This window comes from Streptopelia decaocto, assembly GCF_964273445.1.
Source record: "Streptopelia decaocto genome assembly, chromosome: 3".
Lineage (NCBI taxonomy): Eukaryota > Metazoa > Chordata > Aves > Columbiformes > Columbidae > Streptopelia > Streptopelia decaocto.
In genome coordinates this window covers 74,740,548-74,767,052 of record NC_138656.1, presented here as the reverse complement: position 1 = coordinate 74,767,052, position 26,505 = coordinate 74,740,548, and the positions used below count along the sequence as shown (strand labels likewise).

The window sequence follows — 26,505 nt, the reverse complement described above, 5'->3', positions numbered from 1 at the left end:
TCTCCCTAGCCTCACCAACCCAGCAGCTCTGCAAAAGAAAGCCACAGAGGGAATTTGGGCTACCACCAACCCCCACCTTTGCACTGTGACAAAGGGCAGCCATACAGGTGGGCATCAGGCCAGCGCAGAAGAATAATAGGCCAAAAGCCAGTTTGGGGGGACAGCAGTTTAGAGTCATGATGCTGCACCCACACGGGTGGAGCATGAGTTTAGTCATTTGTGCAGAAAGGGTGACAAGCCAGTAAACATTTCAGAACTCGCACTGGAGTCTAGGTCACAGCCCATGATCAGAAGAAAAACCACAACCAAACCCCAAACAAAAACCACCACCACCACCAAAAAAAAAACTCCCTGGGAAGGTCTGCTCCAGTGCATCTAGTTCATCCTGCAGGCCCAGCCTGTCTAAGCCCAGCCCAGCAACAGAACAGTGCTGGGCTGGCTGTGCGGAGCTGTTTGAATCTGTACTGCACCCCCCTGGTTCCAGCAACCACAACATTAGGTGTATGTCATGCTATCTTAACTCCAGGAAGGCAATGACCTTTTTTTTTTTTTCTTAAATCTAATAATTTTAAACCAATTACACACATTTTCAAAGCTCAAAAGAACTGTTTAGTCTTTCTTCACACTTCATCAGATCTCTAGAGATTTTGTTAGGGATATAGGGAAGAAGACAAAAAGATGGCTTTGTGATTTAAAAAAAAAAGTTGGCTCATTCATTCATTCTCCTTTTAAATTCCTGAAAATTTTTTAAGTACATATTGCCTAATTTATGTTTCAAATGACCAGTTGAGGCTACAGAGATTTGTTCAGCTACCAAAGCACATTCATAATCTCGTATTGCGGAAAAGAACAGAGGCGGTTCCAGCAGTTCTCTACAACGAGCAGGAAACATGCATAGCAAACCTGAGTGGGCCATGTGCACACAGCACAGAAGAGATGCTGATAATGTGTGACACTATTTCTTTTTGGCAGTTCAAACACTTCTAAACAGGAATGTCATAACCCAGAAAAAAAAAAAATTACTTCTGACCCTCAAAACCCCAGAACTGGAATATACACGATTTAGAAAGAAATACAAGAAAACACAGGCCTGATTCTGTCAGTAAGACAAGAAAGAGATGACATGCATTAAAATATAAAACATTGCATACTCTGAATGTCTGCAGGATTTTTCTCCTTTAATAAGAACAATTCAATATGGCCACTGAACTTTTGGTAAGCCCTCTCATAATAATGAGCATTACATTCTTTTTCCATAATATTTTCAGTAAAATAATGACTTCATTATATTTTATAATACATAAAGAAGCCTTAAAAATGGCTATGGGTTTTTACTGTTTATTTCCCCCACTCATATCAGAAATACTAAGTCTAGTCTTTACCGGTTATAAAGGATGCCTGTGAAAATTTCATGGCATAGTTGCTTAGGTCTCTCCACAACTGATGCGAAGCAGCTGTGTTGAATCCAAACCCTCTTCCTTTATCAGAACCATTATATACTGAAGTTATAGATATTAAGTCTTTGAACCATGCAAAAAATACAGCTCTCCCCTTAAAACCAGTTGAGATTTCATTTGTTTGATCCTGAGTCATCACTAGGCCCACAGAGTTTTAATGTTTCCAAGCTGAAAGTCTTTATTCTTCCATACAAAAGGCAAGAAGAAAAAAATATCCACTTGAAAATCCTTTTTACCCTTGATAAAAATGGCCATAATACTATAAAAGCAACAACAGTAGTAACACTTTCCATCAATTCTGATCACAGTATTTTAACAACTTGTACAAGGGAACAGAGGTCAGTATAGCTGTATAGCCTGCCTGTATCACCTCCCTACCACAGTCAGACATCCATAACACTGGTCAAAATCAGGGCAACATCAATGTACCCATTCCAAACAAGAGGTCTAGCTAAGAAATATCTGGTTTATGGACAAAAGCTGGCTAAATGAAGCCTGAAGAACAAGAAAAACCACAGCACAAGCAACAGACAGAAAAGCATGTTTACCTTCCTGACTTGGTAGCAGATTAACACAAAAGCAGAAATAGTGGGAGGAGGGATGTAAAGATGGTTATGAACACCTACCAGCTGTTACCAGCACAAGATTTTGCCACAAATTCACTGTTACAGCTCTTCCCCTAAAAGCCATTACAGGCAACTGGAAAGTTTCTCACACTACCTGTTCAAGTACTTCCTTCTCCGCATAAACATTGACAATAAATCACACTTGCAACTGGTAGTTACATTTCTCCTAACAAGCAAAACTGGATTTTGTTTTCCAAAATCATAAGTTTAATACATATCCTGTAAGTATTGCTATCACTCATTAAACAAATAACACTTCCTATATTTAAGAACTGAAGAAAATTGTTTGAAGTTTCACAGAAAAAAAAGCCTGCAGATGTATCATCGCTTACAAGGCAGTTATCACGAATGCTACTTTCTTTTCTTTTTTGTGGTCATTCATTCTGTTTCACAAAGAGGTTTAAAATTATTACATCTCAAACGAAAGCCTATAAAAACACACTGAAAGATACAACATGCTTAAAAAGAGTTTTCTTGGTTTCACAAGCTTTTCTTGTTTCTCTTTTATGAAGAGCTGAGAAATTAAAATTAGCATTTGAAAGTATTCAAAAGATTGTTTAAACTTCTCATTTAGGTGTCAGATTCCACAGGTGCAATTTCTCATCAAGTACAGCAAAACCTCCTTGAAATCAACCTTGCTAGGCAACCTCTGTTCGTAACATTGTAAAGCAAAACAGTAAAATTCTGGTTTCCCTACTGAAGATACTCCTAGACAAAGAATCAACTAAAAATAGACCCTAAGATGAGCACGAAAAGAACACACAGCGTATCTGTTTATTACCCTGCATATCGAGGGTATCAAGGTTCTAGAACTTCTGGTTAAGAAAAGAACCTTAACTCATGCCATTTCATTATGTAGTCAACTTTTCTGCCATTATTATGTGTATAATGAGTTATGATGTGAAGATAACTCATGTTAGAGGTATTTTTGCTTTAATTTTAAAAAACATTAATAAAAAGAGTGCATAAAGTGTGCTGCTGGGATACTTGAGCACAAGGACTAAGGGACAGGATTTCTTTCTGCAATAAAGCTACTAATTCTTGAAAGAGGAATCAAAATTACGCTGGCACAGCATTTTCCTCTTCTCTTGAACTAAACTGCTTGCAAGACACATACTGCTACAGCAGAATACTTTTTAGCATCTGTATTTATACAGATTCTGGCTTCTAGTGGATCAGAACTCTTTATTTACTGCTAACTCACAAAAGTGAATATATTACAGTCAGTCTGCTGACTAATATTATACAAAACAGAATCTCTCAAGAAGCACTCAGGTATGTACTGCATCCCTCAAGATCTTACCACTCAAATGGCAAATTAAGATAATACATCAATTTCTAACTCTCCCCTAATTAAAAAAATAGAAACCAGAGTTTCTAATAAGCATTCAACCTTCAAAATTATTACAGGAATACCTTTCATATTAAAGGCAGTACCACTAAATAAAAAAAATAGGAAACCCACACAGTCATTAAACACACACATTAAACCCAAACTAATTTGGAACCTCACTGTCTAAAGCAAACACATGCCTCAGGTCTTTTTGCATTCAAGGCTTCTCCTGTTTCTTTTAATTTTTCCTATAAACCTATGAGAAGATGTTAATTCAAGGTGTTCAATATTTTGTATCTCAACACAGAAACACCCTCATTCTTACAGCTTCCATAAAATAAATATACCAGTAATAATATAATGACAGCTTCAGGAGATGAGGAAGATGCATTGAAAGTTGCATTACCACCCATTTCAGATAGCAGTTTCTAAAACACTTACAAAGCTTTTTGACTTAGGGGCCTCTAAGAACCATAATAAGAAAGATGAGACACTAAAAACAAAAGTTATATTTTGTACTGCACTACAAACTCATGCCATCTGTGCAAAGTAAGAATATTAATTATTTCAGAATATCCTGTTCTGAATTATTTTCCTGACTTTTTCAAGTCAACACTTATCTATACAGAAATCTTTGTGAAAGCCATGGCAACATCAGCAATAAAAAAAAATGGCAGAAGGAAAAGTAAAATTATTAATCTACTGGGAGACTTTTAAAAAGTTTACCTGTATTGTTTATCAGTGACAATCCTTAACATAAACTAGAGGAGACAACCTTTTTTACTGACTAGTCCAAGACAGTTAATACTGAACAACACTTGTACTTCAGGTGTTTCCTAAATAAAGACCATTAGTGGCACAAAAGTACAGGACGCAATATTTACCTATTTTGTTTTGTTGTTAGTTTAGTTTGCTAAAATAGAGTCATGACCCAATTTAGTTTCTTCAAGCCACATTTGGATTATCACATAAATGGTGACTTTTTTAAAACAATGGTGACTTTTTAAAAACAATGGATCTTTTCTATGACATCAGACTAAAAATCTGAAATTATACTTTATACCCTGTACATGACTAAAACTTGAAGAAAATTATTTATTAGCATGCTAGACCTAAATATAATTAATACTTGATGCATCAAATTTACCATTCTGTAATCCCATCCACAGTTGCTTATGATCCTTTTTTTGCATCTCATTGATGACTTGACTTTTGTGCTTTAAAGCATCTGCTTCTTTTATACAAGCCATAAAATGAGCTTCAATCACATCCTTAGAATGGCAGTGTAGAATATCCTTTTCTGGAAAATTCTACAAAGAAAAAAAGATCAAGAGAAGTAAATGTATCACGCACCTTAGAAGATGAAGAAATGATAATTTTATTAGGCTTATATTCATACAAAAGAAGCACACTGCAATCCTCTGTTTATGGAAGAAGGTAACAACCATTCTCTCAGTCTGCTGACAAGAAAGGTTTTGCATTGAAAAACAAAAGTTGAACGATTTTCCGTAAAACCACAAATTACTCCAAATCACCTGACCTAAACTTGATAAATACATTTAAATACATCAGTGGATGTATTTAGGCCCTTAAAACCAAAATTCAGGAATTTAGTTTTATCATGTTTTCAAGCACATGTTCAATTCTCTGGCAATGAATGGGAGAAAAGTGGGAGAATTAAGTGACAAGCACTCAACTCTTATTGGCTCTCAACGGCGCCTTAGCACCCATTTCTATGCAAGCCATCAAAAAATGCTTCCTCCAAGTATCATCATCCACTATAGCACACATGAACTACAGCATACATGCCATTTACAGACATTTTTCTCAACTATACTAGAAATCCTCGTGAACTCCAACTTTACCTAATACACATGCCTACTACTAGCTCATGGGCCTTGCTTGATTCCATCCCCCTTTCCTTTGGTTGGAGCTGGCGCACTGCATTCAGCATTGCCACTCCTTGGGTAACTTTCTTCCCCTCAGGAAAGGTAGCTGTCATTTACTAACTCATTTATTAAGGAAATATAGTAGTAAATCTTGTCCAGGTACAAAAAAAAAAAAAAAGAATCTGGAAATCAGCTCACTAGAAGTTCAGCACTGTAGAGGTATACAGTTAGGGTTGTTCTTCTAATTTTTCTAACACTTAATATCATTTGCCATTTCACAAAACAAGCATTCACTCTCACAAATTAGTTGTCTTTAGTTTTCAAAAGTTTAAAAACCTGCCATGTTTCATCCCCTCCTTATTCATCTTGTTTTCACAGTGGCTTATGATTATGCTGAATGGCACAAACTCCCAGAACCAAACCAGAGCAGCAGCATCAGTACTGCCCTTTTTAACATGGGCTTGCCACTTCTTTTTATACTTTAATTCTCATCTGTTATTCCAAGAGGACTTTTCCTCTTAACCCATTACAAACTGGCTTTTCAAAAAAGCTTTTGTGAGGGGCTGTAAAAATAATTTTGGAAATACAAGTACCTATAATGGCATATTTTTCAAAGGGTTTTACAACATAGTTAACATGTCACAGTAGGAACAATACAATGCTGGAAAAACCCATACCTTCCCTCCTCCACATAAAACCAGGAAAAATAGTGAAGACTGCTTCAAACTACAGAAACTCTAAATATTCAAGAACCACTAGTAGTTAGCAACACGAAAGGGAGCTGGGGATTGCCCTACCTGAAGGAAATTCTGAGGACAAGAACAGCAGTCCCCTCCTCATCAGGTTATTGAAAAGAACTGGAAATTAAACAATGGAATTTCATACAGCGGTTCCTCCTTACGACAGTGAAGCCAGACTCTGGAAACTGTAGATCACAAGGACGAGCATCTTCCAAAAACAGGAGTATAAAGGGAAGAGAAGATAACTAATATCTTTTCCACTGAAGTATCCACAGTTTGGTGTTGAACTCCCAAAGGGAGTGCTATTGTTAGTTAGGACTGATCTATGTAGAACTGCCTAGAAATTTAAGGACAGAGATAAAGCTTGTTTCTCATATGAGGATGGCCAAGTATAAAGACATGAAAGAGGACTGAACAGAAAGGAAAGTTCTCCTTCTAGGACAGACCTCACTCCCTTTCCTCCTACAACAAAGCTGAGTGTCTCAGTATAATTGGGCCCAAGATGAATGGAAAACATTGCTGGGATTGTTACTTGCCAACTGACATCTGTATAGGCTTGTAAAATACTTTTAGAAGTTTCACTTACTTGCTCAAATAAAAAAAGTAAAATCTGGTAATCAATCCAGAAGAAAATAGCAGTCAGAAATAGCATACTTCAAGATTAAAAAAGCTCTTTATATACAAGAATTCAAAGCGAGACACTGGCAAGGCTCAAAAAAAAGATGAAATAGTGGGATGTACCTAATTCCGAGTAATATGGGAACCTAGAAACTGACTTTCACAATAAAAGTTGAAGTTTTAGTTATGTTCGTGAAAACAACAAGTTTTGTTACAACTGTTTTGTCACACGTATGTCTAAAAATTGAACTGCAGGGTCTTTTTTTGGACATTCCTCTTTCTACAGGTATGCATCTCCCTGCTGACTAACTTCAAATGAACTTCAAATTATAGGGAATGTTACTCCCTGGGGATGTGTTTCAGAAAACATACACAGCATGGTCTGCAGAATAGGAAGGAGATACTTAAAACTGGTCAGAGCTAGCTAAACTAGTAGAAATAACCTAGCCATGCTAGTACAAAGGTGTGACAGGATTAATTTTCCCAGCTTCTAGGGAATAACACTGTGGAAGACTGGAAAGCACTCCCACAACCTCAGTGCTGTCTACTCTTTTCTTTAAAAGAAAAACACTGACACATTTCTATGCAGTACTGTGAGCACAAGCTGCAAAACCTAAACATGAAAGCAATAACCTAGAAAACAACACTGCTGTGCCTACAAGAAGCATATGAAAGAGTTTCACCTACATGAGACTACCAACAGAAAGTATGGCATCCCCACTGATTTATAAGCTAGGGCACAGAATAAGTTCTCTACTTGAATATAGAACATGTATGCACAGGATTTGTTTTAAATTCTACTTGCCTTCTTGAAGAAATAGCAATCAAACACAAGGGGTAATGGGTTCAAACTGGAACACAAGAGGTTCCACTTAAATTTGAGAAGAAACTTCAGTGAGGGTAACAGAACATTGGAACAGGCTGCCCAGGGGGGTTGTGGAGTCTCCTTCTCTGGAGACATTCAAAGCCCAGCTGGACGCCTTTGTAACCTCATCTAGGTGTTCCTGCTCCGGCAGGGGGATTGGACTAGATGATCTTTTGAGGTCCCTTCCAACTCCTAACATTCTGTAATTCTGTGAAAGGTAAATAACTTTATTCAGTTGCTTGGAGAAAGAGACAACTGTAAACAAGCTGGTAGCCACCCTTGGTTACACAGCTATGAGATTTGCAGAAAGTTTTAACAAATCCCATATGCTGCTTTAATTCAAGTACTCTTATTGGTGATGTCTTACTCCATCCATGTTCTGTATCTTTGAAAGAAAAGTTATTAAAGATTTGCTCTGATCTTCTTAGAAAGCTCAAGTAGTACTAGTTCTGTTTCACATACCAGTAAGGCACTTGCAGCACTTGGTCATAAAGAAGTAGGTATCATCTGTACAAACACGAGCACTAAATGCCCTCTCACATAAAAACTGTTTCAAAAACATCACAGGTAATTTCAACAGTCTGGTTTCATAACTCCGTTCCACCCATATTTATCTATCAGTTCCAGTTCACAAAACATCAGTTTATACTGTGATAGTCTGATTGCATTAGGCAATGTTTGTCAAACATTGTATCAATTATATGGCATTAAAAACCATAAGGAACACATCCAACAGCAAGGGAAACATCCATATATTTATGTTTACTTACTATCAGCAGTCTTTTTTTCAAAACAGATTAATTTTAAAACCCCTCATTTATACTTCCAGCTTCCACAATGTCTCCTAGAAGTTCCACAATATATCCATATTCTACAAGGAAAAGCAATGCCTTTTCACTTTGCCTGGCACAATTTTGAGCTGACAGTTATACAAAAACAGATGCAGTCTCTCCTCCTCTATATCAGGTCATGGATGGAGAGGCTGGGTCCAGCAGATAAGGGCTTCAGCAGAAGCAGAGGCCTTTCCCCAGCACACCTGAGTTCCTCTTCCTACTACTATTTCCAGAGCAGTTCACCACCTATCTCTTGCCCAAAACCTGGAGAGCTGGTTACCATGCTGAGAACATGGATAGTGCTAAGCGTGCTGCAGAGCTGTGTAAGGTGAGTTTGACAGGATGGGACAAAGGTTTCCTCCTTCCCATAAGGCCACACGTGCGTAACAAAAGCAACTTCCCAGACTACGGCTTCTCACAATTCTCAGACCTTAGTACTCCGCTCAGCCTTGTCCTTCTACAACTATTTAAGGCAACTGTATTTCAGCTTTACTAGAGATATAAATGCATGTTATTTTATTGCATACCAGAAGTAGAAATGAATAAACTGTTCCTTTAATGCAAATGGTGTTTATTACTTGGTCTGCATGAATCACAGAGGAGGTAAATCACAAGTTTCTGTCAACTTTTAAACTTCTGCTGACCACAAATAAACTTTTTTTCATGTTTCTAACTTCAAACAGTCTTTACAGATGTTCTAGAGCTATCTGTTGTTGACTGCATGCTTTGGTAAAAGAAAGAAGAAAGCCACAACAGCAAAAGTTAAACCCCAGAAAAATCTAATACTGTTCAATGAAGCCAAATAAAAATTATGGCTCTTTGAAGAATAACTACACACAAATGAAAAGAACAATCCAGGTAGGAATCCCACACCTAGACTATTTATCTGTAAGAAACTGTAACACGTGAAAATGTCTTCAATATTTTGACATACTTTGATAAAGCAGGTGTACCTCCTTTAGCAGGTAGGTTGGACTAGATGATCTCCGAAGGTCCCTTCCAACCCCAACCATTCTGTGATTTCAGTTATGTTTTGACTTTAAGGATTAAGAGGGGTTTATTTAAATAAACTTTCAGATTACATCAAAACCAGAAAGAGATTAAGCAGGTGCTTAATTCAAGGTGTTGTATTTTTAAAAATTAAATTACAACATATTTTCAAATAGTACTGCCCTAGCAGTAAATTATTTCTGCTGATCTTCAATGTACACCTTTGAGATAAACTTCAATTAGCTGATCCTTTGGCAAGTATCAATGTAAGGACATTAAGTCAGTTCACATTCATACATGAAATGGAAAAGCACCGTGGCGCTGCAACTTATTTCTCAAGATGGGTCTGCTTTGAGGTAGCAACATCCACATATTGCCACTGCTAATCTTCCAGATCTCAGAATGCATAACAATTAAATAATGATTTATGAAAATAGATGCCTTACAGCTTCTTCAAAACACTTGCGAAATTTTTTCACCACAGCTCTCTCTGACATATGTCAGAGTGTACCAATTATAATGGTTTCAAAAATGTCCTCATTTTCAGATTCATTCAGTCAGTCATTTTAAAAGTTTCAATATGTAAAAATAATCATACAGTCTTAGGCTGTGTTAGGTGTACACTCCAAAAGTATCAGACTACTTCTGTTAGCAAGACCTTTTCTAAAACACCTTCAAGAGAAGAACGGTTTCAATGAAAATGTTCAACACAACTGCGCCTCAGTTTGCTTTTAATTTCTTCTCAAATATCACACACTAAAGTCAAGTCTATTAGCCCAGCGTGTTCCTTTGCATCAGTTTTCCTATTGCACTGTTTCTTTTAAATGGAGAAATTGAAATTTCAAAGTTAAATACCCTGATATTTACTTCTGATTTTGACTTCAAAACACACCTAGTATTACCTTCTCAACACATCTCAAGAGCATGGAAGAACCCTGCACCAAAGCTAACCCTGCACAAATACTCTTCTGAGCAAAGATCAGTAGTGCTATGAAGTCATACCTAATCGTTTTACAATGTGTAATCAAAATAATGTCTTTCCTATGACTAAACTGTCACAAGACCAAACTCATTTCACTCAGGTCTCTAAAGAGGACCCACATGAAGTACAAGGGCATTCCCTGAGTTCAAGGATTGCTGCAGTATCTCACATCCATGCTTGTGTGGATGAGTACTTAGTCTTCCCAATCTTCAGTCAACTCAAGCTGACTGAATTAAAAACAACATAGAAAGCTTTTCTGTTATATCCACTCAATTGCACTGACAGTCTCATAACTTATCTTGAAAAACAATTTTGGGTTTTCAGATTATAATAGAATAATTTTCAAAGAAGGTAATTTGAAAGCACATACAATCTCATGGAAAATACCTGCAGATTTACAGAAAACTTTCGATGATCCTTGAAGAAGGAACATTCTCCACTTCAAAAAGGTCACACCATCCATTTATTTATAAAACAATTGTGAAATTTCTTCCTAGCCTCCAAATTTCATGTAACTTTATGCTTGATTTTAACCAAATGTGTATTTAAGTTTTACCTTGAAATGAACTGTGATGCTCCAAGGAAGGGCTGTATTTGATGCATGAAGATCAAACAGCAAACCAATTGGGTAATGCCTAAAAATTAAGAGATATTAAATGAACATAAAAGCTGTACATTTAATTCTACATACAGCAGTTAAGATACCTGTTTGACTCCACCAATTAATATCCATTATTGCTTATTCAGAAAAGTTGTCGAGTCAAGTATAAATGACTGACAATTTCTGGTAGAATGAAGTCTGGAATTTACACATTCAGTATCTAAAACAGTGGTTTCCAAGCTGTGCCCACAAAACACCGCTAGTTTCACAACAGCATAAGTGGTCTACAGCGGCCCTGTGGAATCATTCAAAACGATAATTTCAGTTAAAAAATTGATAATGGTAGGACTAGTTGGTCTGACAGAAAAGTCAACATGTTTTCACACTTAAATGCCCTGGCTTTATACCACATTGAGCTTTCATATCTCTTCCCTCTCCCACATGCCTGATGTCATTGCAGACAGTAAGTCGTAAAGCAAAAACACATCTGTAGAAGGGCTGAAAAAGGATAATAAAGAGGAATTCTCTATCTTTACTATTAAATTAAGAATAGAAAGGGAGAAAAAAAAAAAAAGAAGCTTTGTCCTTTTAAATTCATTAGAAGAAACAGCCACCAGAAATACAAGGAATATGTATCACATACATAAAACTTCCACCACCAAGACTCCGAAAAAGTCCTTCTGCAATTTTCCTCACAAGCAGACACTGGCAAGATGGTTTGTTTTTCTTTTTTAATTCAGCATACCAAGCTCTGTTCTTTTATCTTTCAAAAGTCTTAACTAAAAGAGCCATACTAGCTTTTCATCCTACAAATAGATGAACACACACTTAACTGCAAACTCAGCAGCTTCACTGAATTAAATAGGACTGATCACAGGATGCAGAACCAAACATATAAGTTTTGACAGTCCGGATAACGATAACCAAGGGCATTACTCTAAAAGCATCTGCGCTAAGCCAATTTCCTGACCTGCTAAATGCTCACTCAACAGTGCTTTAGCACCCTCTACGGGTGAGCTAACCCCAAAGCTAAGGCTAAGCCACCACGACAGCAAAACAAAAACCAAAACAAAATAGTACTACAATTCTTGAACTTGTAACTTGAGCAGTGTAAGGGAAAGGGACCTGGAGGGTCCTGGTGGACAGCAGGATGACCATGAGCCAGCACTGTGCCCTTGTGGCCAAAAAGTCCAATGGCATCCTGGGGTGTATTATAATGGGGGTGGTCAGTAGGTCGAGAGAGGTCCTCCTTCCCCTCTACTCTGCCCTGGTGAGACCACACCTGGAATATTGTGTCCAGTTCTGGGCCCCTCAGTTCCAGAAGGACAGGGAACTGCTGGAGAGAGTCCAGCGCAGGGTAAAGATGATTAAGGGAGTGGAGCATCTCCCTTATGAGGAAAGGCTGAGGGAGCTGGGGCTCTTTAGCTTGGAGAAGAGGAGACTGAGGGGTGACCTTATTCATGTTTACAAATATACAAAGGGTAAATGTCACAAGGATGGAGCCAGGCTCTTCTTGGTGACAACCCATGGTAGGACAAGGGGTAATGGGTTCAAACTGGAACACAAGAGGTTCCACTTAAATTTGAGAAGAATCTTCTTCTCAGTGAGGGTAACAGAGCACTGGAACAGGCTGCCCAGGGAGGTTGTGGAGTCTCCTTCTCTGGAGACATTCAAAACCCGCCTGGACACATTCCTGTGTAACTTCATCTAGGTGTTCCTGCTCCGGTGGGGGGACTGGACTAGATGATCTTTGGAGGTCCCTTCCAATTCCTAACATTCTGTGATTCTGTGATTTTTATGAACTTCTTAAAAGAAAGACTAGGGGGAAATATCAAGAAAGTATCTAGAACTGTGTTTTCCTGACAAAGGGAAAAAAAAAACAAAAACAAACAGATAAGGCATATCCGGATTTATCCCAATTCATTTCTAAAGCTCAAGTTTTTAGCACCAAGACCTTACTATGAACTGAGACATAAAGAAAAAAGTTGAGAAGAAAAGAAGAGGACTTGTCAATCTGTACATGGCATAAAACCACCCCCAACCTCATGAACATCCCCTCACTCCATTCTTAAGCATGTATCTACCTGGTGCTATGAGCCAGTATTCCCTCATTAAAGATCTTGTTTCCAGTGGTACTGCTGCAATGCTGTTTCTGAACTTCTATTTGAAAAATAGGCATTCCAATTAGAGAAATACACAAATGCTCTCTAGAATCTACAGTAATCAGAGGGATAAAAAAAAAAAAAATTCAAAAATCCAAGAGATCCTTTCAAGATTTGTGCCTCCTCACCCTCCCCTCCCCAAAAACCAACCAAACAACAGCAAAGGGAAACATCCAGGCCAGAAATGTATAATTTTGGAAAAATATTATTGGATGGTTGAAATCAAACTGGTCTTAACTACAGTGGGAGCCAACGACAGGCAGACTCTACAGAACTTTCTCAAAGGAACTAATGGGAAAAATATCAAAGAGAAAATGTCCAAGACACCATAAAGCTTTTTTTACAAGCTGCTAGAATAATGAACGGTTCTAGAAAGTCTTCAATCTATAGAAGTGCATCAGCATCTTGACTTCCAGCCATTGTAAATTTATTACTGCTTCTGTTATTATACAGAAGGTGGTTTCAGAGTACAAGAGAAGTCCTGGAAAACACCACGTTAAGTACTTAAAATGCTTTTGAAAGTGACAGATGGACAGTAAGGAAAATTAGTTACTATTCTTCTAACAATTTCTTTCTGGACCCAGGACAGAAAGGGACAGTATAAGTTGGTAGGTCATTTTCAGACCAGAATAATTTACTGTGGTAATTCAGTAGGACATGTAACATGAACTGATAAATCCAGGACAAAAAAAATCCTATGCTCCAGAACTGTTTGGGGTACTAAGTGTATCAAGTGGCCAAAATCTGGTGTTTAGGTATTTCTATGAACAAATGCCTCATTAAGGGAAATTGTGGCTGCATCGGGAAATAGTCTCACCATTTCCTTTAGTATTCAGTAAGAAAAAATTCTTTCTTAGATCTTTTAAGCAATCTCTAGCACTTTCAAATAAAATGTCAACTATGCCTGATCAAATGGTGCTCTGACCTTTTGTCTTCCACTGATTCCTGATTAGGAAAGGTCAAGCATCCATCCAGTTGGTAATAGAGACACCTATGAAACTACCAGGGCTGGAGCACAATCCACAGAAAGGGGACAGAAACTCTGCTCAAGGCCACATGCAAGTGCTCCAAGAGGATGGCAACAGCCTAGAGGGTGTCATCCAGACAGTGTCTGCAGTCCTTGCAGTGGTGACTGAAGACAGGGAAGATCAGAGTCTCGTGACCTCTGGGAAGAGAAGGCAGGCTGCTCCTCCACATACAGTCAGTGCCTCAATGGCCAACAAGGTTGGCTGCAAATTCTGAGAAAGGATCAAAGCAACCTGAATAGCACATCCACACCCAGGGGAAGAAGTGACAGTGGTAAGAGACTCCCTCCTACAGGGGACGGAGTCCGCCCCCATCTGCCAAACTCACTTGCTACCTGCAGAGGTTTGCTGCTTGTTAAGAAGTTGCAGACAGACTGGCAAGGTTTGTCCTGTGTTTGGATTATTAGCCCTTGCTGTTCATACACATGGACACAAATTTTAACTGCTGGCAGTGTGAAGACTGACTACATAGCTCCAGGGGCAAGGCAGCATCTCCACAATTTTGCCACTGAAGGAGAAAGGCTCAGAGAGGTGTCAACATTGGTCAATAACTGCAGGTCAGTAACTAGTAGTGCAGCTGGCATGACAAGGGCTTGGCCTTTACAGCCACAGGACACTCTTTGGGGACAAAGGACTGCTAGGCAGAGATGGAGTCCCCCAGCCTAGTGAGGACAACTTTAGACCATAAATATGCGTGTGAATAACAAACCACAGACAAGTAGAAATTAATGGACATCAGTGGAAAGCAAGTGGTGAAAGGTGACAGCTTTACAGGAGATCTCAAAATAATAAAAGAAGGTAGAAAAGAGTCTACCACAAGTGTATGTACATAAATGCACATAGCTTGGGAAACAAGCTGGAAAAGCTAGAGCTCCACATGCAGTAACATAACTCTCACAATGCTGGGCTACCTGAAATATGGTGACACTGCTTACACAACTAGAATGCTGTTGTGGATGGAGGGACATAAGTTGCTCGGGAAAGGCAGGCAGGGTAGATGAGGGAAGGGGGTTGTCTTCCACATGAGGGAGCAGCTCAGATGTATGAAACTTAACAGGACAAACAACAGGTTGGCTGAGATCTTGTGGCTCAGGATCAGAGGATAGACTAGTAAGGGCAAGATCATGGTGAGTTTGTTACAGATCATGCAATTCAGGCAAGGAAGTAGATAAAAGTATTCCCTAAACAACTCGAGAAGTTTCCGTGTCACAGATCCTGGTTCTTGTTCATCTCTGACATCTGCTGGAAAAGCAACATGGTGCAACACAAGTAATAAAGATTCCTCCATACAGGTATTGGGATGGACCAGAGCTGACCCACAGCTGAATCTGCTAATTACTAACAAAACAGTTATGGATGTGATAATCAATGGCAGCTTTGTCTGTAGTGACCATGAAATGGCAGAGGTCAAGATCCTGGAGAGGCTGATAAAGGAGAGTAAGCAGAACACAGACATTTGACTTAACTTGCCACTTCCTCCTGCTGCCCCTGCACAGTTTAGGCTCAGCCACTTCAGATGCATCACTGGAAGAACTTTCAGTCCCTCACCTGCAGTCAGAGCACCAAACCTATCCTGTAGTTACAGAACTGCAGGTGGAAAAGGAACTTTCCTCCTGTTGCCAGCAGCCATAAGCTCCCAGCCCTTCCATATCTTCAACCATTTTCCAATTCAATCATTATAGACGCTGCCTGCATCTCCTTCAAGGTAGTTCTAGGTTTAGACTCCTGCAACTGCAGGGTCTTGGACAAAATTGCATCTGTTGCCTTTTGTAGTTGCTGATGGTGCACAGGCTGATGATCTCTTCCTGCAGCTCCTCAACTTGGTGACACAGACCTTCCCCTAGCACACACCTCCTGCAGGCAAGCAGATCATCTTCCCCTGCCCAAACAATCTCAGTGGGAGGCCCCAGGTCCTTGTAGTGCTAGACCTGGAGATCTTCATCCTCCTGCAGGAGCCTCGCCTGATTGCTGCAGACCATGAAGTCAAAACTCTGTTTCATACTTCCTCCAAAATCTCACTGGAAAACAGAAAAGCTGCAGGTGGAAAGAGATACACCACATCCCAACCAGGCATGAAACTGCACTGACTGCAAGTGCTATGACCTCACAGTGCAAAGTAAATAATTAGAATAAGAAATATTATTCACAAGTTGTATTTTATTCTGAATGAAGAAATAATTTTTAAAAAGATTAAGCATTAATGCTCGCTGTTCTTCCTCAAACTACTAGCTCCATCTAATCCTCAGTTCTGGTATTTGGGCCTTCCCTGGAACGAGCTTCAGCTGTTGAGGGGATTACCATTCTCTTAAAATAATAGTTTGCAGATAGCATTTTCCTTAGAAAAACAGTTTCACTGAAATCAGACCTGTTCCTGGCAGAAAATGCTTAGATTTTCTGAAAGATCAGAGCCTTAATTAGCAGATCATAATTACACTATTCATTTTCGTTTAAATGTTCAATGACTTTACTAACTCTTCACTTAATTCTAAGATTTTTATATTTTTACTCTATAATTCTAGTTTAAACATCAGGGTATTTGAAAACTTAAAGAAAATATAGATTTATGTTATATTTTAATTAAAAAGCCTCTCTTGCCTTTCTGTTACAACTTCAGTGAAAACTTGTAAAGTTTCCTCCCATTATTCATGTAAGATTCTGAACACACTGGGACAAACTTGGTAGCCTGGTGTTTATTTAGATGGTATCCGTGACTTAAGGTCACTATGGCACACAAAGAAACCAATTATTGTTATATTCCAGATAATCTAAATAGATTTCTAAAGCAGATTTTGCCAGCCAGTTTTGAAAAAGTGAAAAAAAGCTAGTTTTTTATGCTCTTCTTCTTACATTTTTACAAGGTTTACACTAGGCTGGCCTCGAAGAAACCAAAGACTAGAAAAGATCTACAGCATCGCCAAATCTAAAGGGACTCCATGATGTGATGCTTGCTAATCCCAAACCAATCCAAGTTCAAGAAGCTAAAGGAGTCCCTGGTAGTTTTCTTTCCTATTATGATACAGGAAATAAAGAGAGATACAAAATCTCTTCAGCATTCAAAATGCTAAACACCTTTTGGAGAGCTGATGCTATCTATACAGAGCTAGCAAACACTGCAGCTCTCAGAATGTTTTCTTTAAAACTTTTCATGGCAGAAAGAAACAGAATCTGGTAAACAGTATTTATAAAAACTAAGTAAATGAAACCTCAGTTTGATTCCCCAACCTCTCAGGAAAAAAAGGAAGATACTTTTAATAGACCATATGAAAGAACAAAAATAGAAATCAACAGCAGCTAGTTCAATAAAGTTGAACTAACTGAATTCAACAGGAGCCTGTGTATCAGTATTAGAGTACCTGTTTTACTGCACAAGCACATATCACACCAATGAAAAGTGAAGGTTACACACATTTTATTATCTTTAAACACAGACCCTACTTTTATTCCAACTCCAGAAAAAATACTTCCTATCTGTGTTACTAGGCATCTTCTAATAAGGTAGAATAAGCAAAACAAAGATTTATTGTGTGATTCTACTGCAAGAAATGGTAAAGCAAAAAACCACAGGCATTTTGCATTACAGTAACAGCTAGAACAAAAACAATAGGTGCAGCACAACCTCTGCCTTATACACATAGTAAATACAATCAGAATAATCAAAAATACATTCAACATTAAACCTTCTGTTCTTCGCGAACCACATGCTTCTCTTACCCTTCTCCACTTTTGCCTTCTTTGAAACCCAATGGAGTGATTGGTTTAGGAAAAGTACTGACACTTGCTAACTCTTTACAGGATAAATTAAGTAAAGGTACAAAGTTATTATAAATAAACTCACCATTTCAGTGGTGTACCTTCATATTCAAACCATATTTCAGTAACTTCCTCTTGTCTCATAACTTTCTGAAAGTGTTTCTTCACTTTGTCTGTTACTAGTGTCAAGTAGCTTATCCTTGGCAAAAGCAACTGAAAGAAAAAATTATAGAAGCTTTAATTATGCATAAAATGTATTAAATTAGTAAAAATCTGTAACAAGGCATGCATTTTCATAATGAAAATTCAATTAGCACTCTTCCCTCCCCCCCTTTAAGGTAAGATGTCTTTTAGACAGTTTACTTATTAATGGTCAATGAAAGGCTATAAAATTATGTACTCAGAAGATGCAGAATAGCAGTATCCAATATACTAGTACACACACAGAAAAAACCCCAACCCCCGAACAATTAAATTTGAGTTCTTGATTCTTTTAGTATGGTCGAAGGGAAAAGAGTGTAATTTAATTTCTCCTTTTCTGTATTTAAGCAGGCCAAAGAATAAAGTTTTTAACCTTTTTCACATGAGCCGATAGGAACGTGTTCTAACTTCTTATTGAATATAATGAGCAACTGTGTTTCAGCTTTATTTAAAAATGGAAATTCTTACAACTTTTTTTTTTTTTTTTTTAAGAGTGAAATCTAGCTGGCTAATGGTTTGCTTTCCAAGTATGTTTTGTATTTCTAATAGCTGGCAATTCCCATTTTCTTTGCACTGGGTTTGCCAATTCAATGTCTTACTTAAGGCTACTATGATGACTCTTCCACTATTTAACCTTTGCCCAGCAACTAAAATCAGACAGAAAAACCCCAGTATTTTATCAGATGAAACATGACACCTTCTTACAGCTTTCTAGTATACTATCTATTTTTTTAAACAGAATGCTGTGTTATTTTTATTTGCAACCCACTCCCTCACCCCCCCCCCTTTTTTTTTTTTTAAGTCTCATGCCTAGTATATATTAAAGCATTATTGATTGCAACAGTGTTTGACATAACCTTTTAAACTGCATCACTAACTTCCTCTGTAAAGTATTTTACTTCAGTTTGTCTTATGGAAGAAAAATGCAGTTTCAATTTCAACATAATTCAAGACACACATAATAACCAAACAACATTTAACTGAATTCAACAGACTGTGGCCAGCACTCCCAACAGGCCTCTTCGGTGTACAAAACTTAACAGTTAATCAGGTTAACGGGGACTGTCTGTTTTTCAGAGATGCTGAGCATTTGCAGCACCTGCTGAACTCTTTTGTTAGCCTTCCTGCCTCTTCTTGTGGGGTTGTCATACGCAGGGACAGGAGCTGGACTCAATGATCCTTGTGGGTCCCTTCCAACTCAGGATATTCTATGATTCTACCTTGCTACAGTCTTCCCCTTTCATGGGAGACACAAAAGAACCCAATTCTATCACTATTCTAGCTTTAGTTATCCCAGAGATTTACAAATATACTAAATCTGTCAAGTGAGACCTTTAAAATCATAGTTTAAAGACATTTTCATTTTTTTTGCCCTTTTTAATATCCCTTCTCCACCAGTTGTCTACACTCAGTGAAAGATACAGGTTGACACAAACATTTTTACTCCAAAAGTCCTATAATTTTAAAATGCTATTACTATTTTCAGAGGAAAAGTACTAAAAAATATTTTTTAAAAAAGATAAAAAAAAAGAACAACCAAACAAAAAAAACCACCACACACCTTAATGTATTTAACTATATGCTGGGCTTTAGGTAAACTCTCTGAGCACAGAATCATGTTGTTTTATAGCAGCCTCTATATGAAAAATCAGACTTCTACACAGAAGTTCACCTTCTACACCAGGGGTGTCAAACTCGTTTTCGCTGGGGACCACATCAGCCTCGTGGTTGCCTTGAAAGGGCCGAATGTAATTTTCTGACTGTATAAATGAAGGAGTAGTTACCCCCAGTGAAAACGAGTTTGACACCCCTGATCTAGACCATTACACACTCAGAAGCTTCTCCAGCACTTCAGCCACGTGGCAAGGAGTCTTCCCTTCAGGCAAAGCCATGTTCACCAGAATGACACCTGCCCTACAAACGCTTCTGCTACTAACTCCTAAGCCAGTCCATGCAGGCCAGTGACACAACACCCTTTCACCCTTTGGTTATCCTACACAAATCCTGCTGGATGCTGGGAATCAACAGCCATGATTCAGTGATAAAGGTAATTCTTGGGTTAGGGCTGTAACACCTAATTAAGAAAAAAAACCCCACATGATCATATGACAAGACTTATTTATCCAAGTTAAATTCATTCCACTAAGTCAGATTTGCTCAATTGCCTTTTGTGTTTTTTTGACAAATAACCTTCTATCAGCAGACTTTGTGCTAAAGGTTATATGCTATGAAAAATCAAACACATCCAACATTGTAAGTAATGTAACAACTGAATGTCGGACTGATAACTTACCACATAATATGCTAAAAGACAGAATGTCCATCATAAATGAAACGACCTACAATACCGCACGAGCAAACATGCACACAAGGTAGTATCAAAGTTTATAATAAATAGACTGAGTGCATATTTAGCATAGATTCAATACTTGTACATTTAAATAGTGTATGAGAGAAAACAACTAAAAGGAAAGTGTCATGGTTCAAGCCCAGCTAGCAACTAAGACCATGACAGCCCCTCTCTCACTTCCGACTTTTTTTGGAGGGAAGGGGAAAATCTGACTCGCATTATATACTGAGCATGACACTAATGGTAAGACATATTTCATTGATCAACATGGATGTCAGTCTCAGTGCTGTCCTGCATGTGCCCCCATCATACCAACTTGTACGTGCAGCTGGAGGGCCAAAGAAGTCCTTCGTTTCCCTGACAAGAGCCAAGATATCAGTGAGTTTTTACATTCTTCTCATACCAAATCCCAAACACTGGAAAGCTACTGGAAAAAAATATTAACACTAATTCGTTGCTGAGACAGTTATCTCACTGTTCTCACAGTAAACCTAAACAGAAGACCACGCTAGCTATGAAGGAGAATAGATTCTAACTGAATTAAGAAAATTAACTCAATTACAGTTAAACCAACACATAAAGTGCATGATATAACACATGAGGAATTAAAAAGAAGAGAATCCCAGTTTTGATTCAAATTGTCAGGCAATTACTGCCATACTGCCCATTGATCAATGGCAGAGGAGTATAATGCTGGCTGCTCACTATACTGCATAACAAAGGAACCTAAATGAAAAAAATCTCACTTCCAGTTGAGCTGGAAAGGACAGATTTGCAAGAAGATTCAAGAGAAGTCTAAAGCAGTCAGTGGGTGAATTGCTTTTAAGTGCCAAGACCAAGTCAGGATTCCTGAAATGTGAGGCTGGGTGCCCTTCCCTCCAGCAACCAGTTGTGTAAGTTCTCTCCCAGTTGGTATAAAAACAAAAAGTTGGCATAAACTCCCTCAAAGTAACCAGAGTACATGGTGTAAAGCCAAGTAGATGTTCATAGCCTGTTGGGATCAGACTGACCATTGCAACAGTAATGAAGAGAAAATAATCACTCAGTATTAACAACTAAAAAAATACCATTTGAGAACATTAAAAAACCCTAAAATTCATATTCACATCTAAATTCTTAAGTCAATGGTCATAGCCAATGTAATTATTTAATCCTTTTAGAATAAACAGGTACTAGTTCTTTGGTTAACAATGAGACACAATAATAATAACTGCTTTTGATATTATTTCTAGCCTGAGCTTTGAAAGAAATTGTGAAAAATATGCACATGATTTACATACATTCAACTTCAACCAAAACAGCTATATGAAACTGATGCAGGGGGGCGCAAACAAATAAGATTAGGAGTTTGCCTCATTAAATTAAGAAAACAAGAGTAAATCTCCAAATACATTACCAGGCAGCATAAATCCCAGCAGGCTAGATCATGCCATCCCCAGAATTATACAAACCACAACACTGTCCTTTTCCATACTGTGTATTGCTCCAGTATTTAATCACGATGAGCAGGAATGCTTTCTGTAGAAGTTTAATGAAATGCAAGGAATGCCTAAGTGAATGCTTGCAATGCACCTTAGTGTAAAAACCGTACCTCTCCAGCTACCTCTCCACTGGTTTTGTTGCAGAGCAAAACAACATTTTTCATGCAAAACAAATTATAAAACAGAGAAATTCTAGATTTAACAGGAATTGGGCTGGTCTGATCACCCGTGCATCCAGGGTGAAGAAACAAAGCATCCTAACATGGAATGGCTTCACCTTGCTCACTATTATATACATCTTAATAAACAACCATTTTGACACTGGGGAGGCTTGAAGCCCAGTACACAGCCCAGTAAAGGCTAGCCCCTTGGGGAGAGCATCATTCTATGAATGCCTTCTGTTATAATTGTGTTCTTTACACCTGACAAATCTCAGCCAATGAGTAGTCTGCTTCCTGTACACATTCTATTTCTAGCCGTTTATTGCACCAAGAGACAGACAGTATACCATTTTAAAATAAAAATCATGACAATTTTAGGACTAGGGAAAAAAATCAAATTGTTCAGCAAGAAAGGTAGTTCAACCTAGCTGTTCCTTATTACACTTCCACTGCAAACACAAGCATCTGTAGGAAACAATCCAAAGGAACTTCAGCCTAACTCTGCAGAAACATACCTGGCTTGACTACAGGAAGAAATAGGACAGTGTTTTATCTGAGCTGCTTAGTCTGGATATCACTACTCTTTCCAAAAGATAGACAAACTCATTTTAAATTAGCTCTGCTACCCCCATGCAGTGCCATAATGTGACACACACATGCATCAGTCCTGTGCTGTGCTAATACATCTAACAGACAAGGGTCCCCTGCCACACCATTCACAACAAACTGAAATCCATCACACAGATTCTGTGTTGTTTTTCTAACCCTTCACCCTCCAGGTGTACATCCTCATCTTCACAAAGAAAGTTCTTAAAACAGAAGCTTTATTCCCCTCTTATCACACCGATGCCACTATTTCATTCCTATGAAACCCTCCCATTTGTGGAAGGCACTCTTGAATAAAGAGGTAACATCTATATTAACAAGTATTGAGGTGTGATAAAAGGAAAGGTACAAAGCTGAACAGCTGGTGTAAAGGGCTGTGACTGTTCACTACATAAACTTTTTAAATTCAGTTTGGGGAATGTTGATTTTTTTTACTTCAATTTAGCTTTAGTTTGATCCCATAAACTAAATGCCCATTAGCAGCTGAGGCTCATCGTCTGCATCAGCTTCAGATGAAAATGATTCAGCTTGTGGGCTGTGAGACTGCTGTGTGATGCAAACCTGGACACAGTAAATGGAAAGGATTAAGACTTGCTTCAAAAACACACATCCAAACAAAAAACATCAATGTAGATGAACTCTGAAACCACGAGAACTAACCCATGATTTAAAACCTTGGCCACTATTCTACCTTTTACTATTATAAATACTTGGTCCCTTCAAGAGACAAAGCTATATTATCAGCTGCAACATGACCTGAAAAAGGAAGAAGCTAAGATTTTAGAATTGTGATCTATGAATGGGTAACCTCATCTAGGTGTTCCTGCTCTGGCAGGGGGAATTGGACTAGATCTTTCGAGGTCCCTTCCAATCCCTAACATTCTGTGATTCTGTGAATAACAAGATCAATAGAACAACCAGAGAACTAAGACTTGTGAATTTTTGTGCACACTTTAAGCAGAGTAAGTAAAAGAAGCCCTACCAGCTTAAATCTATCTCCTTGGCTTAGAAAGTTGGCCACACCAAGAAGGTAACATGGTTTCAGATTTTCCATGCTGATGTTAAACAGATCAAGACCGCATGTCTCTATATTTAAATGGAGACCTTTCATGTAACTCTCATACAATCTATACGTATATACTTAAAATCATATTTGTATTAAAAATATACAGAATTTAAAGTCTGAGACTTCTAGATAGCTCAAACATATTTGGCAATAGGTCAGCTGCATGAAGTAAAGGTGCTTTGGCTTTACCAGTGGTAAAACTAAAGCCCAGAATAAGCACTACTATCCCTGAACAAAAAGCACTAATGCTTTATTAGGTTTCAAAAACCCACTGGGCACACATGTAAATCAGAAACTGATGATATAAAGATGCTATTAAACACAGAAGAAAATATATATATATATATATCCAGTAATATTGTCAAAGGGAGTAGAATGTCATATGACAAGACCTAAGGATTTCAGAATCAAGCAAAAACTCATAGTACAAGATTTTCCTCCCACATACTTGTTACATTTTCAATTTAAGTTTCACTGAATCAGGTAACATTCTCTATCAATCAAATTTCTATTAGGTGCTGAAAGGAGAAAGACTGCTGAGCACACTAAAGAAATACCACATTATTATAGAAGGTCCTTCCAGTTTACAAGTCAAATACATCCACCTCACCCTTGTTTCTATCATCAGCTAGCAATCCAGTCCAGGCACTGTACTGTTAAGACATTATAGCTGCTTTTCCTATATCTGAACTAGATCTTCCGTGGCTGCTAGCATTTAAGAAAGAAAAATTAGTAGAAATACTGGAACCAGTGTTAATTGGGAATTTGTGTTACACAGGTGATTGATCTCAGTGTTTAAGATTACACAAAGCTCTGACTGAAGTTATTTCTGTAGTAAGGTAACATACAAGAGCTCTCCTTCTGGTCATTATCCAATAACATACAATCTCACCATGAGTACACGCAGAGCCTTCTCCTTTTACCTTATTACTTTTCATAATTTTTAAAAGTTCTTAATTATCTGTGATAAGTTTATCTCACTGGTGAAACAAGCGTAAAGCTTTGAACCTGCTGTGAAGAGAAACTAATGACGCAGCATGGTCATAAGTCACTTACTTTCAGAAGGTACCAAGAATATGAAGAAAAGAGTTGTTTGTCTTTGGTTTTGTTTTTTTTTTCTCACAACATGCAGTAGTACACATGATGAGAATGAAGGAAACAAACATAACTATGGCACTGGACTATCTGTGACCACCTTTTTTATACTCACATAATAAGGTTCAGCTTCCCTTTCAGTTATCTCATCCTGATACAGAGTGAAACACGTTGGTATTCGTCCAAACCACACATCTCGAAGTACATCTTTGTCATCTGTCATTCTTCCAATGGATAGGGAAGCACATGTAGATCACTTTGTTTCTTCAGCCTGAACTGTAACCCATTCCACCCAAAAGAAACAAGTCAGCATGACTGCAAATAAAATACATCTTGCTAAAGGCTCTCCCATAACTATAATACACTCCCACAAGCACGATCAACACTTAACTGCATCACTTTGTACAATGAATGGGATGAGTTAAGGCCTCCAAGTCAACTCTTTCCCAAATACAAACACACAGTGGATGACGAGTAAATGAGCATTTTCTAAGCCTGCATCACGCTCCAATCGTACAGGTAAAGAGACCTTTCCCGTTACCGCCTTGCGGTCACCCCGCAGCTCCTGCATCCCCCTGAGGCCCCGGCTTTACCGCGGGCGGGCGCCCCCGGGCAGCCAGCAGACCCGGTGGCCGCAAACGAGCCGGAGGACGGGCAGAGGAGGGGACGACGAAGCGAGCAGTTCTCTCGCCGGCGGGGCCGCGGGCCGGCCCGAGGGGGTCACCGAGGCCCCAGGACGGGCCCCGGCATCGCCCACCGCTGCGCTGACACCCGGGGTCGCCCGGCCAGCAGGCTCGGGGCGGCGGCCGCCCTCTGCGCCCGCAGCAGCGGCCCGGCCAGGCCCCGCGAGGTCCGTCGGTCGGTCTGCCTCCCGGAGGGGAATCAGCAGCGCTCGGCGCGGCGGCACTCCCGCCTCACGGGGCCGGACCGAGAAGCGCTACAGCGGCAGCCCCGGCATGCTCTCCCCAGGCAACGGCAAGGCCGGGGGGCGGGCCGCAGCGGCCCCACCCCGGCCCCAACCCGCCTGGGGTGAGCGACGTCCCGGGGGAGGGGGGCCCGGGCCGCGCAGCCCCGCCTGAAAGGGGTGAGAACGGGTTGGCGAGAGAAAAGGTCTCCATTACCTCAGCTGCGACCCGCGCCACCTGCCGCGCGCGGAGTGAGGCGGTGCGCCAGGCAGGAACTGAACCACGGCCCCGCCCTCGCCATGACCCCGCCCCTGCCCCACCCCTTCGCGCACGCGCTGTCCGCCGCACGGCTTCCGCCCGGCTCCTGGCCAGCAGGCACTGGCGTCACCCCCGCCCCCAACCGGCGCCGGAAGGCGGAAGTGGAGTGGAGGGTGGTGGCTGAGAAGGGGCGGCCCGAGAGAGGGGAGGGGCGGGTCTGGGGTTTCTGGGTGTGGCAGGGGCGGAGCGCGGCCCAAGGGCGGCCGGGGGCGGGGCGTTGCCCGCCGCGACACAGCTGGGACCGGTGGCTGCCCCGACACTGGCGGGCAGGGGTCGGTTTCGCAGGGCCTCCCTGCGGGAAGGCCATGGCCCCTGCTGGGCTGCAGCTGGGCCCGGGCCCGCTCCTGCGACAGCCCGCTTTGCCCGCGGAGCTGAAGGCAGAAACTCTGGGTGCTGATGGGGTTAAACGGCCTTCTGAGGGTTTTGAGCACAATGCAGCCACTTCAGTTCT

At 39.7% G+C, this 26,505-nt stretch overlaps 1 protein-coding gene across 2 annotated transcripts in view; it reads right to left on the bottom strand.

The window, feature by feature from the left end:
- Positions 1-26,042, bottom strand: part of ATG5 (autophagy related 5) — a 78,344-nt gene extending 52,302 nt beyond the window's left edge. For both annotated transcript variants that reach the window (XM_082049663.1, XM_082049664.1), the window contains exons 1-5: positions 25,953-26,042; positions 24,947-25,107; positions 17,957-18,084; positions 10,890-10,968; positions 4,564-4,726 (exon numbers count right to left, since the gene is read on the bottom strand). In XM_082049663.1, the coding sequence (XP_081905789.1) occupies positions 4,564-4,726; positions 10,890-10,968; positions 17,957-18,084; positions 24,947-25,054 (478 nt within the window). In that variant the 5' untranslated portion in view covers positions 25,055-25,107; positions 25,953-26,042. The remainder of the gene's footprint in view (positions 1-4,563; positions 4,727-10,889; positions 10,969-17,956; positions 18,085-24,946; positions 25,108-25,952) is intronic.
- Positions 26,043-26,505: the final 463 nt, after the last annotated feature.